Below are 20,082 nucleotides of genomic sequence, written 5' to 3' on the forward strand. Positions count from 1 at the left end.
AAGCTCTTCCACCCAGCCATGACCCTAAAATTAACCACGTGAGAATATTTTGCCCAGATCTATGTTGGGAATCAATATGGTAAAATTGCTGGGCTGCAACCGTAGGCAGCAATGGGATACATCCCAGGAAAAAATATTATTTAACTGAGAATAAAACATAAACCAGATCAGCCAGAATCTATAAAAAAGTGAAATGCATATGAATAATCATTGATTGGTAAGATATTGGTACTGATATCTTTAATTATAATTACAGTTGCTTATTTAAAATGTAAATTGTCACTCATGTTCACATGCAAAATATCACATTTGGAGCAGTAATATTATCACAGGAGCGGTCCTCTTGTGACCATGATAGCAAGCATCCACCCTGCTGAAGTTCCCTGGAGCAAGACACTGCATCCCTGACACTTCCACAGGACATGATTCAGCAAGGTCAGGGTTTTTCTTTTTTTGGCTGGGATACTGTTTAATATGAATGAAGCTGCTCTATACTTTTCATTTTGTTGCTGTTCGTGTTGATTATGCTCTGTAGAGGCTTGTAAGCCCATGCAGACAGGTCGCCTTTTGCTGCATGACACTTGAAAAATAAATTACTACGACTATGAACAGGGTGTTTGAAATGGGCTATCTCAATAAACTTTGCCTGGCCTATAATGTTGCTATAATTTTCCTGTGGGAAATTAATATGAAGTATGTATAACATGAAACTCACTTCTAATGTGCAATATTGAGTTTTATTGTAATATATTACTATAGTGTCACTACTGTTATAATAGATACGCAATTTTAGTTCATCTTGACTTTATTTTGGTAATCAATCAGTATCATAATGCAAAAGGATCATAGTTATTATAAAGTACCTCAGTAAAACTGTGCTGACTACAGTCTTCTTTTCTATCAAGGCCGTAAGTGGACAAAAAAAAAAAGATATAGACACAGAAAAGCTGAATTCTAATATTTTTATTTTAATAGAGTCTTGTCTTGTGATAAACACAGAATTAAAAATTTTGCATTTTTTGCAAACAACTCCAGTAATTTTGTCATGATAAAAGACTCTGATTTGACATGAATATTATATATGTACTTTTACACCTCGACAGATGTGTTAAAACGATTTTAAGAAAGTAGTGAAGTTAAGCTACAGTTCTGTACAAGTGATTATGCTGTATTACACTGGATAAAACATAATAAAACATAAATCTTACTAAATACTATCTCAACAATATAAAAAATGTACACATCTTTGCATATTTAAAAATTTCAGGTTAAATGGAAGAAATGATTTCTGAGAAAACCTTATTGTTATGGCAGACTAATCTGTTTGATTGACAGGACAGATGGTCAGAGGGGTCGAGTTTTTACCATCATGATTAAGATGAGGACTGAAGAATGGGTAAAGTTTCTCAGTAAAGCTGCAGCCGCTATAGGAGTAGATAAGAGCTGCAGCATCTACGTCATAAAAGGAGACCAGACCCTCCTCATAATCCACAAACACCCCCACCTTCTGAGGCTGAGACTTCAGAGAGAGACGGACACGAGGATCAGCAAGAGCTTTGTACTCATTTTCATTCCTCAGCCATATGGTCCAGTAGCCATTCTTGGGGCTCGTTGTGATTTGTCCCTTCCTGTTGATCGACTCTCTGGCCACTCCTAAATCCCAGTCAGTCTTCCCTTTAACCTGAACCTCGTAGTAAAATCTTCCTGAAGAGAAGCTCTGCTTTCCTAAGACAGACACACAAGAAGAAAATCTCTCTGGGTTGTCTGGGAGATTCTTCTTTACATTACCATGATTTACTTGTTTCCCATCATCAGACAGGATGAGAGCAGGATGTGCTGTATCAGGATCCAGAGTCACATCCACCTCAAAGTGCTGGACCGTCTTCAGCTCAGCCTCAAGCAGCTTCTTCATCTCTTTACTGAGCGTCTCCTCCAGCTGAGCCACAGCTGTCCTCACACTCCCCACATATGATGAGCGATGGACTCTGACCTCTGTCCAATTCTTGGTGTGTGGTGGAACGCTGAGGGATGGAAAGCTTTGGAGGAGGTGGAGGTGGTCTTCAGTGTGTGAGAGCTGCTCCACCTCAGTGCTTCTCCTCATCAGCTCAGAGATTTCCTGTTGCAGCTCTTTGATGAAGCCTTCAGCCTGTTTCTCTGTTGTTTTCTGCTTCTCTTCAATCATGTCAATGAGCTCAGCCTGGCCTCTCTCAACAGACTGCATCAGAGAAGTGAAGACCCGCACACTGTCTGCCATCTCTCTCTTTGCATCTTCCCTGCTGAGCTCCACTGATCGTTTGATCTCCTGAATCTTCACTCGTCTCTTCTGGATCATCTGCTGAATTTCAGCCTCTGTCTTCCCCAGCTCAGCCTTCTTTCCTTCATATTCTTCTTTCAGAGGAACAATGTCATGTGACTTGTGGTCTGAAAAGGTGCAGAACAGACATACACACATCTGGTCAGTCTTGCAGAAAAGCTCCAGTAGTTTATCGTGCTTCTTACACATTCTGCCTTCCAGGTTGTCCACAGGATGGATCAGCTGATGTGTTTTCAGGCCTGTGATTCTCTGATGAGGCTCCAGGTGAGTCTCACAGTAGGAGGCCAGACACACCAGGCAGGACTTCAGGGCCTTCAGTTTTGTCCCGGTGCAGACGTCACAGGGAACTTCTCCTGGTTTGGCACATCGTTGGTCTGAGTGGCTGCTGGCTTTCTTTTGAGACGACTTCCTGAACTGAGCAGCCATCTCAGATATGAAAGTGTTGACATGCAGCTCAGGTCTTAGGGGAAAAGGCTTTTTACACATGGGACAGTGACAAGGAGTGTTGACATCCCAGTGCTGTGTGATGCAGGTTTTGCAGAAGTTGTGTCCACATGGTGTGCTGACTGGATCAGTGAACACATCCAGACAGATGGAGCACAGGAACTGATCTTCAGATAGCAGACAGCTGGCAGCAGACATTTCTACACACTGAGACCTAAAGGTAAAATGTGAAATGTAATTCAATCTCAGTAATTAACTCAGTCTTAATAATTCAATCTCAATATTCGAATAGTATTAAAAATAAACTCTGTCCTTGAGTGGCATTTTGGCACAGTGGAGAAAATCAGTCTATGAAAACACTCCAGTGGCATTCAGGGTCCTTATGAAGTGAAAAAGATCAGGGCTGATGGGCGTCCAATAATGAGGAGAGTGAGCAAGTGAGTTTACTTTTTAAATTTTACCTCAAGGATTTTATCATGGCTATAATCAATGTGGTACTTTAACTTGGTATTTTCAACTTGACTGTGCGGGTACTCATTAGGGAAATAATAGTTGAAATAAATACATCTTTGATGCTAGTAAATATGAATAAAAATGGTGCTGATATTGGTATCTCTTATTGTTACACATGATAATAAAGGCCTCTTAAATAATTGGACATCCCTTCCTTTTCTCAGCAACAACACAAGGAGTCGCTCTTTGGACATGTTTTTTACTATTAGCATAAATAATTCTGATACAGTGTTATTCACTGAAAATACTGCAGTTTGTTTCTTTATATTTGGCCACTACACATATTCCATTCTTTATCATGCTTTGGCATTTGGCATTACATTCTAATAAATGCTTTTTAAATTACTTCAAACTCATTAGCCCTCCTCTTCTTCACTTTAAAAGCACCTTGAATGCCAGTGGAGTCTGTGTTTGGATTTCTCTGTCACCACAAACAGCTCAACTCATTTTGATATAGCCTACTTACGTTACATTTCATTGACAAATTAATGTAAAATGGACAGGCATACGGCTCGATTTTGTGAAATTGCTCCCTATTTCAACACAGTAAATATTCACAGCTGTACTCACCTCTTGTTTTATTTCTTATGGAGAAAAACAAACCTTTTTCGACGGCAGCAACGTTGTCGCTCTGACTTACTTTCACTTTCACTTTCTCAAAATGACGCTGACAGTCTCTTCTTTCACGTGTTGCTCCGCCTGCGGATTGTTTGTCATGTTTTCTTGACATATTCAGCACGATAAAATAAACGAGGAATTTGCCTGACTGTTTTTTTCTTCCAAGTGCATGTCTTATACCTTTTCTAATTCAGTTTTAAACATGAATGCAGTAGTAAATGTTTGCCACAAGAGAAATGTACTGAGCTATCTGTCATTTGAGTGTCACTCAGTTTTACCCACAGCATCACTTTTGGTCCAGAGGGATTTTCTTTTTTTGTCGGAGTGCATCCTTCAACAAGAGGAGCTGAGTTCAAGCCTCTGTTCCAGGGAGGAATTATTTACAGTACAAAAAAAAAAAAAAAAAAAAAAAAAGTAAAAATCCGGTTTGCTAGTAATAAAACAGTGTCACTATATTATTTTTGTATGGACTCAACATTATTTGCAGTTAAAAAGAAAAAAATTAAAAAATCACGTCCCCTCTTGGGACAGGTTTCTACTATTAGCAAACATCATTTTGATATAGTTAACTGAAATAGTGGATTTTTTTTTTTTATTTAGGCTATATTTCATGCTTCTCTGTATTTCCCTGTCACTACATGTATTCCTTTCTTTAATATGGCATTGATTTATACATATATGTATTTTTCTGACTTAATTATGCCAATAAAGGCTTTTTAAATTACTGCACAGTCAGACGCCCTCCTCATTTTCCTTTTAAAAGCACCTGGAAAGCCAGTGGAGGCTGTTTTTGGATTTCTCTGTAACCACAGAAAACAAAACTCATGTTGACATGGTTGGAAACAGATGAACATCTGATCTGGAAAAGCACACGGCTCAGTTTTGTGTTTCAACACCGTATTATCCACCGTGTTCCTCTCCTCTGCTGCTGCTTCTCTCGGTTTATTGGGCTTGCAAACAACTTAAGGTGAATACCACCACCTACTGCACAACAGTGTGTATCACAGGTCATTTTACTCTATTTTTTTAATTTCTACCCACCAACTTTGTGTCACTTCAGGAAGTAATTCATGCCTTCCTGGTGCTTCTTACTCCCTCTCCTGTTCCCAGTATACCCATCAGACTCCATTCCCGTCACACCTCCCTGACTCCACAATGTGATCTTTCCCTTTCATCTTTGTCCGTGCTTCAGTGAAGCATGATATGCCCAACTCCATAGTTCTCACACCTGCCATGGCTCCTGCCCCCCAGTACAAACAACATGCCATTTAATCCTGTATGATCCTTCCTGAGTGTTGTTGTGATCCCCCCTTCCTTTCTGGTCTTCCTCCCACCGTCTCTGCTATATCTCCATCCCTTTCTTATTAATCACTGCTTTTCCTTCTCCTGTCTTGGTGGAACTGGTGCTGTTATTTCCTTTTGCAATGCTCCTTTTGCTAATTTATCTGCAGCCTCATTCCCTTTCACCCCCAACAGAACCGTACATCTATACAGTGGTGTGAAAAAGTGTTTGCCCCCTCCCTGATATCTTATTTTTTTGCATGTTTGTCACACTTAAATGTTTCAGATCATCAAACAAATTTAAATATAAGACAAAGATAACACAAGTAAACACAAAATGCAGTTTTTAAATGAAGGTTTTTATTATTAAGGTGGAAAAAAAATCCAAACCTACATGGCCCTATGTGAAAAAGTGTTTGCCCCCTCCCTGATATCTTATTTTTTTGCATGTTTGTCACACTTAAATGTTTCAGATCATCAAACAAATTTAAATATAAGACAAAGATAACACAAGTAAACACAAAATGCAGTTTTTAAATGAAGGTTTTTATTATTAAGGCGGAAAAAAAATCCAAACCTACATGGCCCTATGTGAAAAAGTGTTTGCCCCCTAAACCTAATAAGTGGTTGGGCCACCGTTAGCAGCAAAAACTGCAATCAGGTGTTTGCGATAACTTGTAATGAGTCTCTTACAGTGCTGTGGAGGAATTTTGGCCCACTCATCTTTGCAGAATTGTTGTTTAGCTATATTGGAGGGTTTTTGAGCATGAACCACCTTTTTAAGGTCATGCCACAGTATCTCTATGGGATTCAGGTCAGGACTTTGACAAGGCCACTCCAAAGTCTTGATTTTATTTTTCTTCAGCCATTCAGAGGTGGACTTGCTGGTGTGTTTTGGATCATTGTCCTGCTGCGTAACCCAAGTGTGCCTGAGTTTGAGGTTATGAACTGATGGCCAGACATTGTCCTTCAGAATTTTCTGGTAGAGAGCAGAATTCATGGTTCCATCAATTATGGCAAGTCGTCCAGGTCCTGAAGCAGCAAAGCAGCCCCAGACCATCACACTACCACCACCATGTTTGACTGTTGGTATGATGTTATTTTTATGAAACGCTGTGTTAGTGTTATGCCAGATGTAACGGGATGCACACCTTCCAAAAAGTTCAACTTTTGTCTTGTCAGTCCACAGAATATTTTCCCAAAAGTCTTGGGGATCATCAAGATGTTTTTTGGCAAATGTGAGACGAGCCTTTGTGTTCTTTTTGGTCAGCAGTGGTTTTCGCCTTGGAACTCTCCCATGGATGCCATTTTGCTCCAGTCTTGTTCTTATTGTTGAATCATGGATACTGACCTTCACTGAGGCAAGTGAGGTCTGCAGTTCTTTAGATGTTGTTCTGGCTTCTTTTGTGACCTGTTGGATGAGTTGTCGCTGCACTCTTGGAGTATTTTTGGTCGGCCGGCCACTCCTGGGAAGGTTCACCACTGTCCCAAGTTTTCTCCATTTGTGGATAATGGCTCTCACTGTGGTTCACTGGAGTCCCAAAGCTTTAGAAATGGCTTTGTAACTTTTTCCAGACTGATAGATCTCAATAACTTTCTTTCCCATTTGTTCCTGTATTTCTTTGGATCTCAGCATGATGTCTAGCTTTTGGGGATCTTTTGGTCTACATCACTTTGTCAGAGAAGTCCTATTCAAGTGATTTCTTGACTGAGAACAGGTATGGCAGTAATCAGGCCCGGGTGTGGCTAGAGAAACTGAACTCAGCTGTGATAAACCACAGTGAAGTTATGTTTTAACGGGGGGGGGGGGGGGGGCAAACACTTTTTCACACAGGGCCATGTAGGTTTGGATTTTTTTTTTCGCCTTAATAATAAAAACCTTTACTTGTGTTATCTTTGTCTTATATTTAAATTTGTTTGATGATCTGAAACATTTAAGTGTGAAAAACCTTAAAAAATAAGAAAAAATAAGAAAACAGGGAGGGGGCAAACACTTTTTCACACAACTGTACCTCCAGTTCAAAAAGTTTACGTGCATACTACCACCTTATCAGGCCTGACCTCTTCAGCCCACTGTGGCCAAATAATGGCTGCCACTATTTCTGCCATATAAACTGGAGATCTTGGAGATTGACATTTTAAACTCAGGGAGGTAGAACACCAGTTCCCACACACTCCTGTTTGTTCTTAGAACCATCTGTGAAGATTTTTAGATGCTTGGGATAACTACTCCTCAGGTACATACTTCCACTTCATTCATTCACCATTCTCTTTTCTTTTCCAGTATACTGATGTGTATCTGCACTTGTGGGAAAAACCAATGGGGGTACGCTACTAACTGGGGTGTTCCTGATGTTCATGTGTCCTCGCTCTTTCTTCCCTTCTGCACCCAAATCCATTCCCCTCAAAATTAGAATCCCGACAGTCCTGTAGTGTTTTCTTTGTAAGGTTTTCTTCCGCACTTCCTTTTAGCCTGACCCAATATGCAAAGGGCAAGTTTCTCTCTTCTTAGCTCCAGTGTTGTCCCTCCGTCCACTATTAGTCCTGTATCAGTGGGGGTTGACGTAATAGCTCCTGTAAATAATCATAGTGCTCCATACCATATTTTTTGCAACAATGTCTTTGCTGCTGCTCCATATACTATACAACCATAATCTTTTGTTGACCTCATAATCACCCAGTAAATATCAATAATCTGCCCCCACTGCATCCAGGCACAGTTCGTATTAGATTTATGACTTTTTTGCATTTTGTTTCTAGGTGTTTGATATGTACTTTCCATGTATATTCGCTATCTACCCACAGACCCAAGTACCCAGTACCATGTACTGTTAACTCATGTGACCACTTCTTCACTTTCTCTGGGGCTTTCCTTATGTTCTCTACCACATATGACACATTTCTTGCCCTCATCCATATGGCCCTGTTGTCTGCATAAAGCGCAGATTTTTTTGATGCATCCATGAAGATGTAATTTATCATTACGTTGGACAGTATAGGGCTGATTGCACTCCCCTGGGGAATACCATTTTCTATTTCAACATCCTTAGAAACTTCCGTTCCAGCATTGACTCTAATTTTCCTGCCTGTTAAAAAGTCCATTATCCAATTACACATCCTTCCTCTGATACATATTTGACTTAATTTTAAAAGCAGCCCTTCCCTCCACATAGAATCATATGCCTTGTCAATATCAAAATATAGTGTTACCATAACTTCTTTCATTTTCAATGTCTTTTCCTCCTTATTACTGACTCTGACTAGAGCATATATTGTGGATCGTCCTTTTCAGAATCCACTCTGACAGTTTTTCAGAAACCCTCTCTGTTACAGCTGACATAATATTGTCTTCTCCATCCATTTACATAGGTGAGATGTCAATGCAATGGGCCTGTAGCTTCCAGGATTAGCAGGATCCGTCCCTGGCTTGTTGAATGGAAATGTTACTGCCCTTCTCCAACAACTCAGCATAACTCCATCTCTCCAGGTTTTAGTAAAAAGTCTCTATATCCAGTATCTTGCAAGGCTATTTTGATTTCCAACATTGTAAAGTCCGCATCCAGAATTGACCTATCATCCATATCCTAAATTTTTCCCAGTCAGCCTTACCAAAGCACCATCTGCTAAATGAACTCCCTTCTTATATATACACATTTCTATTAACTATAGTGAGAACTGGGAAATGCTCACTTCCTATGGTTGTATCATTCTTGGCAAACCATTTGCAGGTATTCACCAAACTATTTTACACCAGTGTCGCTCCGCCTACGTATTATAGTCATGTTTTGTTGTCATATTTGGTTTTGGACAGGATTATAATGACAGGCAGACACTGATGGTGATGTGGCAGCTTTTTTTTTTCTGTGCATTATTTTCCACCAACAAGCATGATAAAATAAACATCAGTTTTTGGTTGGAAAGAAAACCTGCAGCCTCTTGACCCTGCTGACCCTGGACCTTTTCCAAAAGGTCCGAGATGAGCAGACAGCATGCAGCAAAGACTTGGGATTGCTCCAATGATAATAATAATAATACTGATAATGATAATAATAATGATAACAATAATAATAAACTTGATTTGTATAACACCTTGCCCTGGAGCAAGACACTGTATCCCTGCCACTTCCACAGGACATGATTCAGTGAGGTCAGGGCTTTTCAGCTGATAGTGATCACCACACTGAGCAAGAAGCTGCCGTGGGACAACTGCTGAGGTCCTTAGGTTGCTTCATGTTTACTTTTACTTTTCCCTGAAACTTGCAAAAAGGGGTTTTCATCAGCGTTCAGGTACATGTCCTTAAGCTGATATTCTTTGGTGCATTAGTGTGTGTGTTGTCAGGCCAAGAACACACGGGACGTTAATGGTGGATTCCACCTTAGACAGAGGCTGCCAAGGACAGACTGGCTGCCATTTGTCATCTTAACTTTTCTAAATTTCATAGAGGCTATTTGAATGAATCTGAGAGTTCACAAACAAAACAGCAATTAATGGAGTGTTTAAAAAACTTGCCTCTAGCTTTGAAACACAATTACTAAATGCACAATCAGTTTACAATTATGAAAAATACATGGGATTATATTATTATGATTATACAAGCTTCAAGTCAGAGCTCTGCACTGTAATGTAATGTTGAGTCTCCCTTTTGTAACTTAGACTGTGCAACTTATCGATGAAGCTGCTCTCTGTGAGCCCAGCAGCATCAAAGTACACACACTGACTGTTATAGTTTTATTCCTAAAAATTATTACTGCGGCTTTTATGCTTGGACAGAGTGACTCAACGAACCCTTTAACGTTAATTCCAATAAAAACAGGCAACAAAAAAAGATTTCTGCACTTTTTTAATGGCCTCTGTCGTCCTGCTACACATTTATTCTTGATTGTAGTTTAGCTTAGTTAGCTTCAGTCCGGCTGCGATTTTCCAGAAAGCATTTAAAGTGAAAAGCATTACACGGTTTATGTTGTGCCACTGTACATTTACATTTATTTGGAAATTACTTCCCGAGAAAGGAAGGAAAGTATTTTCAGCATCCAAAATACACTGACAATGTAAAATTTAGGAGTTTATTCAGACTTTATTCAGGCTGATTTTAACTTTATACAAAAATGACCTCACTTTATATTTTTATATAAACACTTCTGTTGTCTCTTATGTAAAGCGCTCTGTATGACCCGGGTGTTTGAATAGCGCTATCTCAAAAAAACTTTGCCTCGCCTATAATTTTGCTATAATAATCCATAACTACTGTTATGATAGATGAGCCATTTTAGTTCATTTTGGCTTTATTTTGGTTATCAATCAGAATCATACAGTAAAACCTTGGTTGTAGTGTGAGGATCATAGTTATTATAAAGTACTTCAGTAAAACTGCTGACTACAATCTTCTTTTCTATCAAGGCTGAAAGTGGACAAAACAGAAAGAACACAAAAAACTTGATATTAACACAGAAAAAAGCTGAATTCAAAACTTTTTATTTGAATTCTTGTCATGTGAAAAACACAGAAGTAATTTTATTATTTGCCTACCACTCCATGAATTTTGTAAAGATAAAAAACTGATTTGACATGTATATGATGTATGTATTTTGACTCCTCAATAGATACAAGGATTTTAACAAAGTACTGAAATTAAGTTACAGTTCTGTACAAGTGATTATGCTGTATTACACTGGATAAAAAATAATAAAACATAAATCTTAATAAATTCTATCTCAGCAATATAAAAAATGTACACATCTTTGCATATTTAAAATTTTCAGCTTAAATGGAAGGAAATTATTTCTGAGAAAACCTTATTGTTATGGCAGACTACTCTGTTTGATTGACAGGACAGATGATCAGAGGGGCCGAGTTTTTACCACCATCATTAAAACAGGGACTGAAGACTGGGTAGAGTTTCTCAATGAAGCTGCAGCCGCTATAGGAGTAGATAAGAGCTGCAGCATCTACGTCATAAAAGGAGACCAGACCCTCCTCATAATCCACAAACACCCCCACCTTCTGAGGCTGAGACTTCAGAGAGAGACGGACACCAGGGTCAGCAAGAGCTTTGTACTCATTTTGATTCCTCAGCCATATGGTCCAGTAGCCATTCTTGGGGCTCGGAGTGATTTGTCCCTTCCTGTTGATCGACTCTCTGGCCACTCCTAAATCCCAGTCAGTATTCCCTTTAACCTGAACCTCGAAGTAAAATCTTCCTGAAGAGAAGCTCTGCTTTCCTAAGACAGACACACAATAAGAAAATCTCTCTGGGTTGTCTGTGAGATTCCTCTTGACATTACCATGCTTTACTTGTTTCCCGTCATCAGACAGGATGAGATAAGGATTTGCTGTATCAGGATCCAGAGTCACATCCACCTCAAACTGCTGGACCCTCTTCAGCTCAGCCTCAAGCAGCCTCTTCATCTCTTTACTGAGTGTCTCCTCCAGCTGAGCCACAGCTCTCCTCACACTCCCCTCATATGATGAGCGATGGACTCTGACCTCTGTCCAGTTCTTGGTGTGTGGAGGAGCGCTGAGGGATGGGAAGCTTTGGAGGAGGTGGAGGTGGTCTTCAGTGTGTGAGAGCTGCTCCACCTCAGTGCTTCTCCTCATCAGCTCAGAGATTTCCTGTTGCAGCTCTTTGATGAAGCCTTCAGCCTGTTTCTCTGTTGTTTTCTGCTTCTCTTCAATCATGTCAATGAGCTCAGCTTGGCCTCTCTCAACAGACTGCATCAGAGCAGTGAAGACCCGCACACTGTCTGCTATCTCATTGTCTGCATCTTCCCTGCTGAGCTCCACTGACCGTTTGATCTCCTGAATCTTCACTCGTTTCTTCTGGATCATCTGCTGAATTTCAGCCTCTGTCTTCCCCAGCTCAGCCTTCTTTCCTTCATATTCTTCTTTCAGAGGAACAATGTCATGTGACTTGTGGTCTGAAGTGCAGAGTAGACATACACACATCTGGTCAGTCTTGCAGAAAAGCTCCAGTGGTTTATCGTGCGTCTTACACATCCTGCCTTCCAGGTTGTCCACAGGATGGATCAGCTGATGTGTTTTCAGGCCTGTGATTCTCTGATGAGGCTCCAGGTGAGTCTCACAGTAGGAGGCCAGACACACCAGGCAGGACTTCAGAGCCTTCAGTTTGGTCCCGGTGCAGACGTCACAGGGAACTTCTCCTGGTTTGGCACATCGTTGGTCTGAGCGGCTGCTGGCTTTCTTTTGAGACGACTTCCTGAACTGAGCAGCCATCTCAGAGATGAAAGTGTTGACATGCAGCTCAGGTCTTAGGGGGAAAGGCTTTTTACACATGGGACACTGACAAGGAGTGTTAACATCCCAGTGCTGTGTGATGCAGGTTTTGCAGAAGTTGTGTCCACATGGTGTGCTGACTGGATCAGTAAACACATCCAGACAGATGGAGCACAGGAACTGATCTTCAGATAGCAGATAGCTGGCAGCAGACATTTCTACACATTGACATAAAAAATGATGAGTGCAATGTTATCATATTTACATAATTCTTACATTTGTTTAACAAGATCAACACCAAATTGCTGGCCAATTGTATTGACAAGTGTCAGTGCAAAGTGACAACACAGAAACACTGAATGTGACTGACACTCAATTACAGTTACTTCAGTTACTTCTTTACATTTTAGCACAGTAAATATTATGAACTGTACTCACCTGTGAATCTGACTCTGCAGTGTTGTTGTGAAAGTCTTGACAAACTTTATTTTCTTTGGAGGGACAAACGGAGGCTTTTCAACTGCATTAATGTTGCTGAATTACTTTCCCTTGCCTTTCTGCAATATGACGTTGAAAGAATCCTGTTTTTCCAGTGTTGCTCCGCCTCTCACTGCAAGTACATTGTGGATGTTTTGATTCCAAATTTAGTTTTGGCTGCGATTTCAGTCTCATACTTGTGATGAATCAGTTTCGGCTGAACCGAAATACAGATACAAATATTGAGTGGCTGGTAAAGTGGGGGTGTTTCAAGCTGTTCCAACCCAAAATTCAAAATTTGAAAATCAGGGGGTTTTCATGATATGTTGTGAAGCTTTTAGTAGCCCTGCATGATTTTGAAAATGATTTGTCACAATTTAACTCATGGGGAAACTGTTGTAAATGGGTGAAACATTCAAAATAACCAGTTTGGTCCATACTGAGGTCACCACCCTGAAGGTAAACACTTCCAGTTTTATAGAAAAGAAAAAAACATACATGCAGACACACACTCACTTGACTCATTTGAAAAAACAACTCCAAAAGTCAAAGTATAACACTGCAGCTCTCTCTCCTGCTCAGCTCCTACCTGCTGCCCTAGTTTGCTCCTTCAGTTTTGAATTCGATCACAGAGACAAACCCCTGTTGACAGAGGACACACCTGTGAGGATCAGATTATCATCAGAGTCTATCAGAGGGTGCAGTCCTCCCTCTGGTGGCCATATTGGAGGTGCTCAGCTCATGGCAACAAAGGAGGAGAACAGCAGCTGATTCCATTTCAAACATCATAAGTCATCAGCATAGGCTAGACATGGTTAGTCAGTGTTAGGTTGAAACCTTTAACACCAAGCGCATTCTCCCAGTTTTTATATCATTCAGTCATGAAGTAATTAAAGTAAGCAGAGAACATAACAATAACCACACAATCTTCATCCACCAGCTTTTATTTTAATTCTTTTCAAGCTTGAAAACTTTTTTTGTGTCAAGATAAATAACAACAACAAAAAAAAAAAACATATGTGCAATGATCTGACACTGATATCACATTTGCATTTTGCCACCTAGACATGTTACAATGATCTTGACAAACTGGTCCAGTTGAGGTACATTGGTCAAGTTTTGATGCTTCAGTAGTGGATCAGAGATTAGATTAGATTACATTATATTACATTAAATGCTATTACGTGACACAGTAATTATGTAGCAAAGGGAAGCGGTTTATTTCAGTAGTTATAAGCAATGATATTCACCAAAAACAAAGTGGGATATAGTAAACCTGATTAAATGATAATGAATCTCCTGAGAAAATCTCATGATGACATTAAAAGTTGGGAAGCTGGGCAGCAAAAACAAAGTTTCAAGTTAGCATCAAAATATTAGTCTGCACTGTTTTTGTCACTTCTTGTGCACTAGTGATGATGGCAATGTCTTTATTTCCTCAGGGCTTGTGGGGGGTGACTTGGTTTATCTGTGAAATACAACAGAGATTCAGCAGCAACATGAAGGTACTGAATCTATTCATGAGCCTTTACACACTGATTCCTTTCATTTTTAGCTGTTTATTTAATTTTGTATTATGTCATTAGGCTACTGTTATTCTTTTATTTATTGATTTGAGGTTTTCTTCATATTGTTCCATTCTGAGATTTTTCAAACCATAGGGGGTTTATAAGGCTGTTGCTGTGCTGCTGAACTCGTCTCAAAAGAAAAGTATTGCATTGTCAGGGAGCAGCTGCAATACCTTCAGAGACCAAAACATTATCAAACAGAATATACAGAACACAGAGATTACATGTGTTATCATTGGATATGTTCAATTTTCACTGTGGTAACAATGAAAACTTTTCAGAGTAACTCACACTATGAGTCTAACCTGTGTGCTTGACAGGAGAGATGATAAGAGGGGCAGAGTTTTTACCATTATTATTAGGACAAGGGCCGAAAAATGGGTACAGTTTCTCGGTGAAGCTGCAGACGCTATAGGAGTAGATAAGAGCTGCAGCATCTACGTCATAAAAGGAGACCAGACCCTCCTCATAATCCACAAACACCCCCACCTTCTGAGGCTGAGACTTCACAGCGAGACGGACAGCAGGGCCAGCATTAGCTTCATACTTTCCATCCCTGAACCATATTGTCCAATAACCATTTGGGGGACCCAGTAATATTGTCCCCTTCCTCTGAATCAACCCACTGGCCACTCCTAAATCCCAGTCAGTCTTTCCTTCAACCTGAACCTCGTAGTAAATTCTTCCTGAAGAGAAGCTCCTCTTACTTAAGACACAGGTACAGCGAGAGAATCTCTCTGGGTTGTCTGGGAGATTCTTCTTTACATCACCATGCTTTACTTGTTTCCCATCATCAGACAGGATGAGATAGGGATTTGCTGTATCAGGATCCAGAGTCACATCCACCTCAAACTGCTGGACCCTCTTCAGCTCAGCCTCAAGCAGCTTCTTCATCTCTTTACTGAGTGTCTCCTCCAGCTGAGCCACAGCTCTCCTCACACTCCCCTCATATGATGAGCGATGGACTCTGACCTCTGTCCAGTTCTTGGTGTGTGGAGGAGCAATGAGGGATGGGAAGCTTTGGAGGAGGTGGAGGTGATCTTCAGTGTGTGAGAGCTGCTCCACCTCAGTGCTTCTCCTCATCAGCTCAGAGATTTCCTGTTGCAGCTCTTTGATGAAGCCTTCAGCCTGTTTCTCTGTTGTTTTCTGCTTCTCTTCAATCATGTCAATGAGCTCAGCCTGGCCTCTCTCAACAGACTGCATCAGAGAAGTGAAGACCTGCACACCGTCTGCTATCTCTCTCTCTGCATCTTCCCTGCTGAGCTCCACTGATCGTTTGATCTCCTGAATCTTCACTCGTCTCTTCTGGATCCTCTGCTGAATTTCAGCCTCTGTCTTCCCCAGCTCAGCCTTCTTTCCATCACATTCTTCTTTCAGAGGAACAATGTCATGTGACTTGTGGTCTAAAACAGTGCAGAGCAGACACACACACATCTGGTCAGTCTTGCAGAAAAGCTCCAGTTGTTTTTCGTGCTTCCTACACATCCTGCCTTCCAGGTTCTCCACAGGATGGATCAGCTGATGTGTTTTCAGGCCTGTGATTCTCTGATGAGGCTCCAGGTGAGTCTCACAGTAGGAGGCCAGACACACCAGGCAGGACTTCAGGGCCTTCAGTTTGGTCCCGGTGCAGAAGTCACAGGGAACTTCTCCTGGTTTAGCACATCGTTGGTCTGAGCGGCTGCTGGCTTTCTTTTGAGACGACTTCCTGAACTGAGCAGCCATCTCAGATATGAAAGTGTTGACATGCAGCTCAGGTCTTAGGGGGGAAAACTTTTTACACATGGGACAGTGACAAGGAGTGTTAACATCCCAGTGCTGTGTGATGCAGGTTTTGCAGAAGTTGTGTCCACATGGTGTGCTGACTGGATCAGTGAACACATCCAGACAGATGGAGCACAGGAACTGATCTTCAGATAGCAGACAGCTGGCACCAGACATTTCTACACACTGAGACCTGAAATGAAAGTATGGAATGTTAATGGTGTCATATGTCATTCAACGTGGATTATTTGTAAAATAGCAATAAAAAACAACACAAACTCAGTAGAGCGCACAACTCCGCCAGCCAATTCTCCCTTTTTCCAGACTATATGTTTTCTTATCTGCTAAGACTCAGCAGCCAATTCTACTGTCAAACACTTTTCAAATTATAAAATAAATGACTATATCATTCAAGTATAATACAGTACAGTATAGAAAATATGCTGTAAAACCAAAACTTCTCAAAAACTTGTTTTCTCTGTATGTGTTTCACTTTATTATACACATGATGCCAGTGGTGAGGAATATTTGGCTCAGGAACCATTTCTGACTCTTTCCCAGAAGTCAAACAGTTTTCAAAATAAACTGCATTTCAAAAAGAGCACAAATTACAGTTTTTCTCCATTGGTTTGGCTCATTTCTTGAAACAGAAATGACATTCTCAAAATAACATGGACAAAACTCCAAACCTCTTGGCAATTGTTCAAAACATACTGGAACTTCTCATTCATTTCATGAAATTGCAAATGTCTTAGTACATGTCTCAATGTCTCAGTACATCTTTGCAAATGATTAAGTACAGTTAGCCTACAGTTAGCACAATTTCCAAGTGAATAGATCTTGTTGATCTAAACTGACTGTTGGGTTCTCATGTATGGTTGGTTTCATTGTATAAGTCATCACATGCACAATATTCTGTTCAATTGTCAGAATTAGTCAAGAACATAATACCATGAATAATACCATATATGAATCTCTTGGAACATTTGATAAATTGTCCACTTTGTCGTCATCTTCACTTCCAAACCACAGCAGAAGTTTTCTTTTGCAAATGTGTTCATACCTTTTCATTGGATTCACACATTTTTCACCCTCTTTTGCACAACACTTCTCACATGTGTCATTTACACGGCCCTGACTCCATTGACTTCACTGTGGTAGTCAAAAGCAAAACATCTGCTCACAGCTGATAGAAATGACCTGCACCACTGTGAAATCACTAGTGCACCTGCATCACTGCCCTTTCCACAAATCACCATTCACCAATCAGAGTGCAGCTACAAAAAAGGGGCCTATAAATTGTATTCTGTATTTTTTTTCAACTCCTTTGAGTTTTTCTGTGTAATACTGTATGTGAATTACAGTATTTCAGTTTTCCCATCAATACAGTAAAATTTCACCTCAAAGTCTTTCTGAGTTTGGATGCAGGTCTTTACTGTAAGTTCACATTTGAATGTGTAGCTCACAGGAGAACCTTGTTCAAACTGATAGCTGTATTTTGTATTCTGCTGTCAACTGTGTTACAGTACAGTAGAGCTGACTGAAGGAATCTACTCATTTGGGCATAAGTTGAGTTGTTTGAGGGAAATATTGGCTTTTGCTACTTGCTTTACAATATGTAACTATGTAAACTGTCAAAAATATGACTGCAATACACACAGGAAAAGGTAAGGTTGAACCTGCTCAGAGTAAAAAGGGTGTGTTGCATTTTGGTGTTGAGTATGAAGTGAGTGAGTGGATTAGTTGTATTGGGCAGTGACAAAATGAGCTTTTGCTGCATGTTTGAAATGTTTTGTCATGGTAAGAGCCTTCTGCAAACAAAATGTGTTATTTTGGGAAGAGCGCCTCTCATTAGGCCTATGGATTTACTGTTTTGATACCAGGGTTTCTGAGTTGACAGAGGAAGTAAAGCGAAAAAAAAAAATTACAAAAATTGTAATCGTTAAATTTCCTTGGCAGTATGAGTGCAACGTGTGATGTCAATCCTTGGAGGTTACTCTTACCGTAAAATCCTTTTTTTTTTTTTTTTTCAATTTATACATTGATATGAGAAAGAAACTTCATTTTGACACGAGTGAACTGTTTTGGGAGAGATATGAGCTTTTGCAGGTGAACCATGGTGTTGTGCTGAACCATCCAGGTTATTTTGGCAAAAGCACCAAGCGTGTTGAGAACATCCGGTCTGTTTCAAGAAATGAGCCAAAGCAATTGAGAAGGATCTTTCTCATTTTGGTGGCACTGACTATTTATATGGGAAAGGAATTTAGTTCTGAAGCATGAGTGAACAGTTTTGGGAGAGATATGAGCTTTTGCAAGTGATCTATGGTGTTGTGCTGAACTGTAAGACTGTTTTGCCAAATGATCTTGAAGTTTTGAGAATGTAATTTCTGTTTCAAGAAATGAGCCAAACCAATGGAGAGAAACTGTAACATCCAAATATAATCTTTCCAGTAAAAAGTTTACATGCACAATGTAACAGTCATTTTGTTGCTTTGAGTCTTTTCAGTGTGCAGGAATTCCTTCTTTTGGCACATTTTGAAAAGGAGTCATTCAGGAGCCAGTGTCAAAACAATGTGAACAGCACAGGCCACTGTGTTACTTCCTTCATATTAAAAACTGATGAAATCCAATTCAAGGACTTTCATACAAATTTCAAAATTCTACAAAATTATATTTTCACGAGTATTCTCAACGTAGCATTAACTATGTTGCCCTCGCTGTCACTAAGAATGAAAATGGTCGCTTATGCACAAACACTTTGGGGAAGAAATCAGCGCACAACACAACTCTTTCGGCTGATTGTTTTTTTGTTTTGTTTTTTTTTCCATGCAGGGAGTCTCAAGAGGATTTTCCCTTGGGCCACATTCAGAGGCTCTGATGTGATTGTTACCGTGAACAAGACTTCCTCTTGTGTGTAAAAAAAAAAAAAAAAAAAAGTAATAATAATCTAGGCAGCCCTCGGAAGTATAAATGTGGATATGAACGCCTGTCGCTGCGAGTTGAATAAATGAATAAATAAATCAGACTGAAAAAGCAAGCATCCAGTATAGGCAGGTCTACAGGTCAATGTTGTGCCACTGCTCTCTGATGAAGCACAATAACAGTTTTCGTTTGTACTCACCTCGACTTTTACTGTTGATCCAGAGAGACAAACTGTAAAATGTCGTCGTTCAGGCTTACTTTCACTTCCACTTTCTCAAAGCGCCTCCTCCTCTCTCCTCTGGTTGCAGTGTTCCTCCACCCTCTGGCTGCACTTTGATTAGAAAGCTGATATTTTGTGGCCAAGTTGTGTTTTTGATGTGTGCCAAAGTGCCAGAGTTCTGGCAAAAGATAGATTTGATTTACATCTGTCAGTGTCGCCATTTTAAATATATAAATAATTATATAAATGAATGAACGAACGAACAAACGAATAGATAGATAGATAGATAGATAGATAGATAGATAGATAGATAGATAGATAGAAGATAGATAGATAGATAGATAGATAGATAGATAGATAGATAGATAAAAATAAATGAAAAAAAACATACCTGTGGCAGCATTTCTTTTGTGCTGCCTAATTCAGTTTTAAATAAGACACTGATGATGATGATGTGTGGAAGTCCATTTCCGCGAGGCGAAAAAGGCGGTAAATTATAACTGTGAGATAAAAAGTCGAAATGATGAGAAAGAACAGTCGAAATTATGATAATGATTGGAAATGATAATAATTTCGATTAGGCTATCTCATAATTTCGACTTTTTTTTTTTTTATCCCATAAGTGTGACTTTATCTCATAATTATGACTTTTTGTCTCACAATTTCGGCTTTCTATCTCATAAATATGATTTACCATGTTTTTTTTTCCCTCTGGCAGAAATGGGCTTCCATA

At 39.9% G+C, this 20,082-nt stretch overlaps 2 protein-coding genes across 4 annotated transcripts; both read right to left on the reverse strand.

The window, feature by feature from the left end:
• Nucleotides 1–1,315: 1,315 nt before the first annotated feature.
• LOC115355003 (E3 ubiquitin-protein ligase TRIM21-like) lies at nucleotides 1,316–13,008 on the reverse strand. 2 transcript variants are annotated; one of them, XM_030045614.1, is made up of 2 exons: nucleotides 12,840–13,008; nucleotides 1,316–2,972 (listed from the first exon to the last, which is right to left on the reverse strand). In XM_030045614.1, the coding sequence occupies exon 2, from the start codon at nucleotides 2,954–2,956 to the stop codon at nucleotides 1,316–1,318; it is 1,641 nt and encodes a 546-aa protein (XP_029901474.1). In that variant the 5' UTR covers nucleotides 2,957–2,972; nucleotides 12,840–13,008. The 2 variants fall into 2 exon arrangements, with proteins under 2 accessions (XP_029901474.1, XP_029901475.1); XM_030045615.1 differs by lacking the exon at nucleotides 12,840–13,008 and adding an exon at nucleotides 3,842–3,877.
• Nucleotides 10,979–20,001, reverse strand: LOC115355004 (E3 ubiquitin-protein ligase TRIM21-like). Of its 2 annotated transcripts, XM_030045618.1 has the most exons (4): nucleotides 19,998–20,001; nucleotides 17,887–17,889; nucleotides 15,180–16,386; nucleotides 10,979–11,415 (listed from the first exon to the last, which is right to left on the reverse strand). In XM_030045618.1, exons 3-4 carry the CDS (start codon nucleotides 16,382–16,384, stop codon nucleotides 10,980–10,982), a joined length of 1,641 nt encoding a protein of 546 aa, XP_029901478.1. In that variant the 5' UTR covers nucleotides 16,385–16,386; nucleotides 17,887–17,889; nucleotides 19,998–20,001; the 3' UTR covers nucleotide 10,979. The 2 variants fall into 2 exon arrangements, with proteins under 2 accessions (XP_029901478.1, XP_029901477.1); XM_030045617.1 differs by lacking the exons at nucleotides 17,887–17,889; nucleotides 19,998–20,001 and adding an exon at nucleotides 19,329–19,397 and having other exon boundaries at nucleotides 10,979–11,423; nucleotides 15,188–16,400.
• Nucleotides 20,002–20,082: the final 81 nt, after the last annotated feature.

Source organism: Myripristis murdjan, chromosome 23 (genome assembly GCF_902150065.1).
Source record: "Myripristis murdjan chromosome 23, fMyrMur1.1, whole genome shotgun sequence".
Lineage (NCBI taxonomy): Eukaryota > Metazoa > Chordata > Actinopteri > Holocentriformes > Holocentridae > Myripristis > Myripristis murdjan.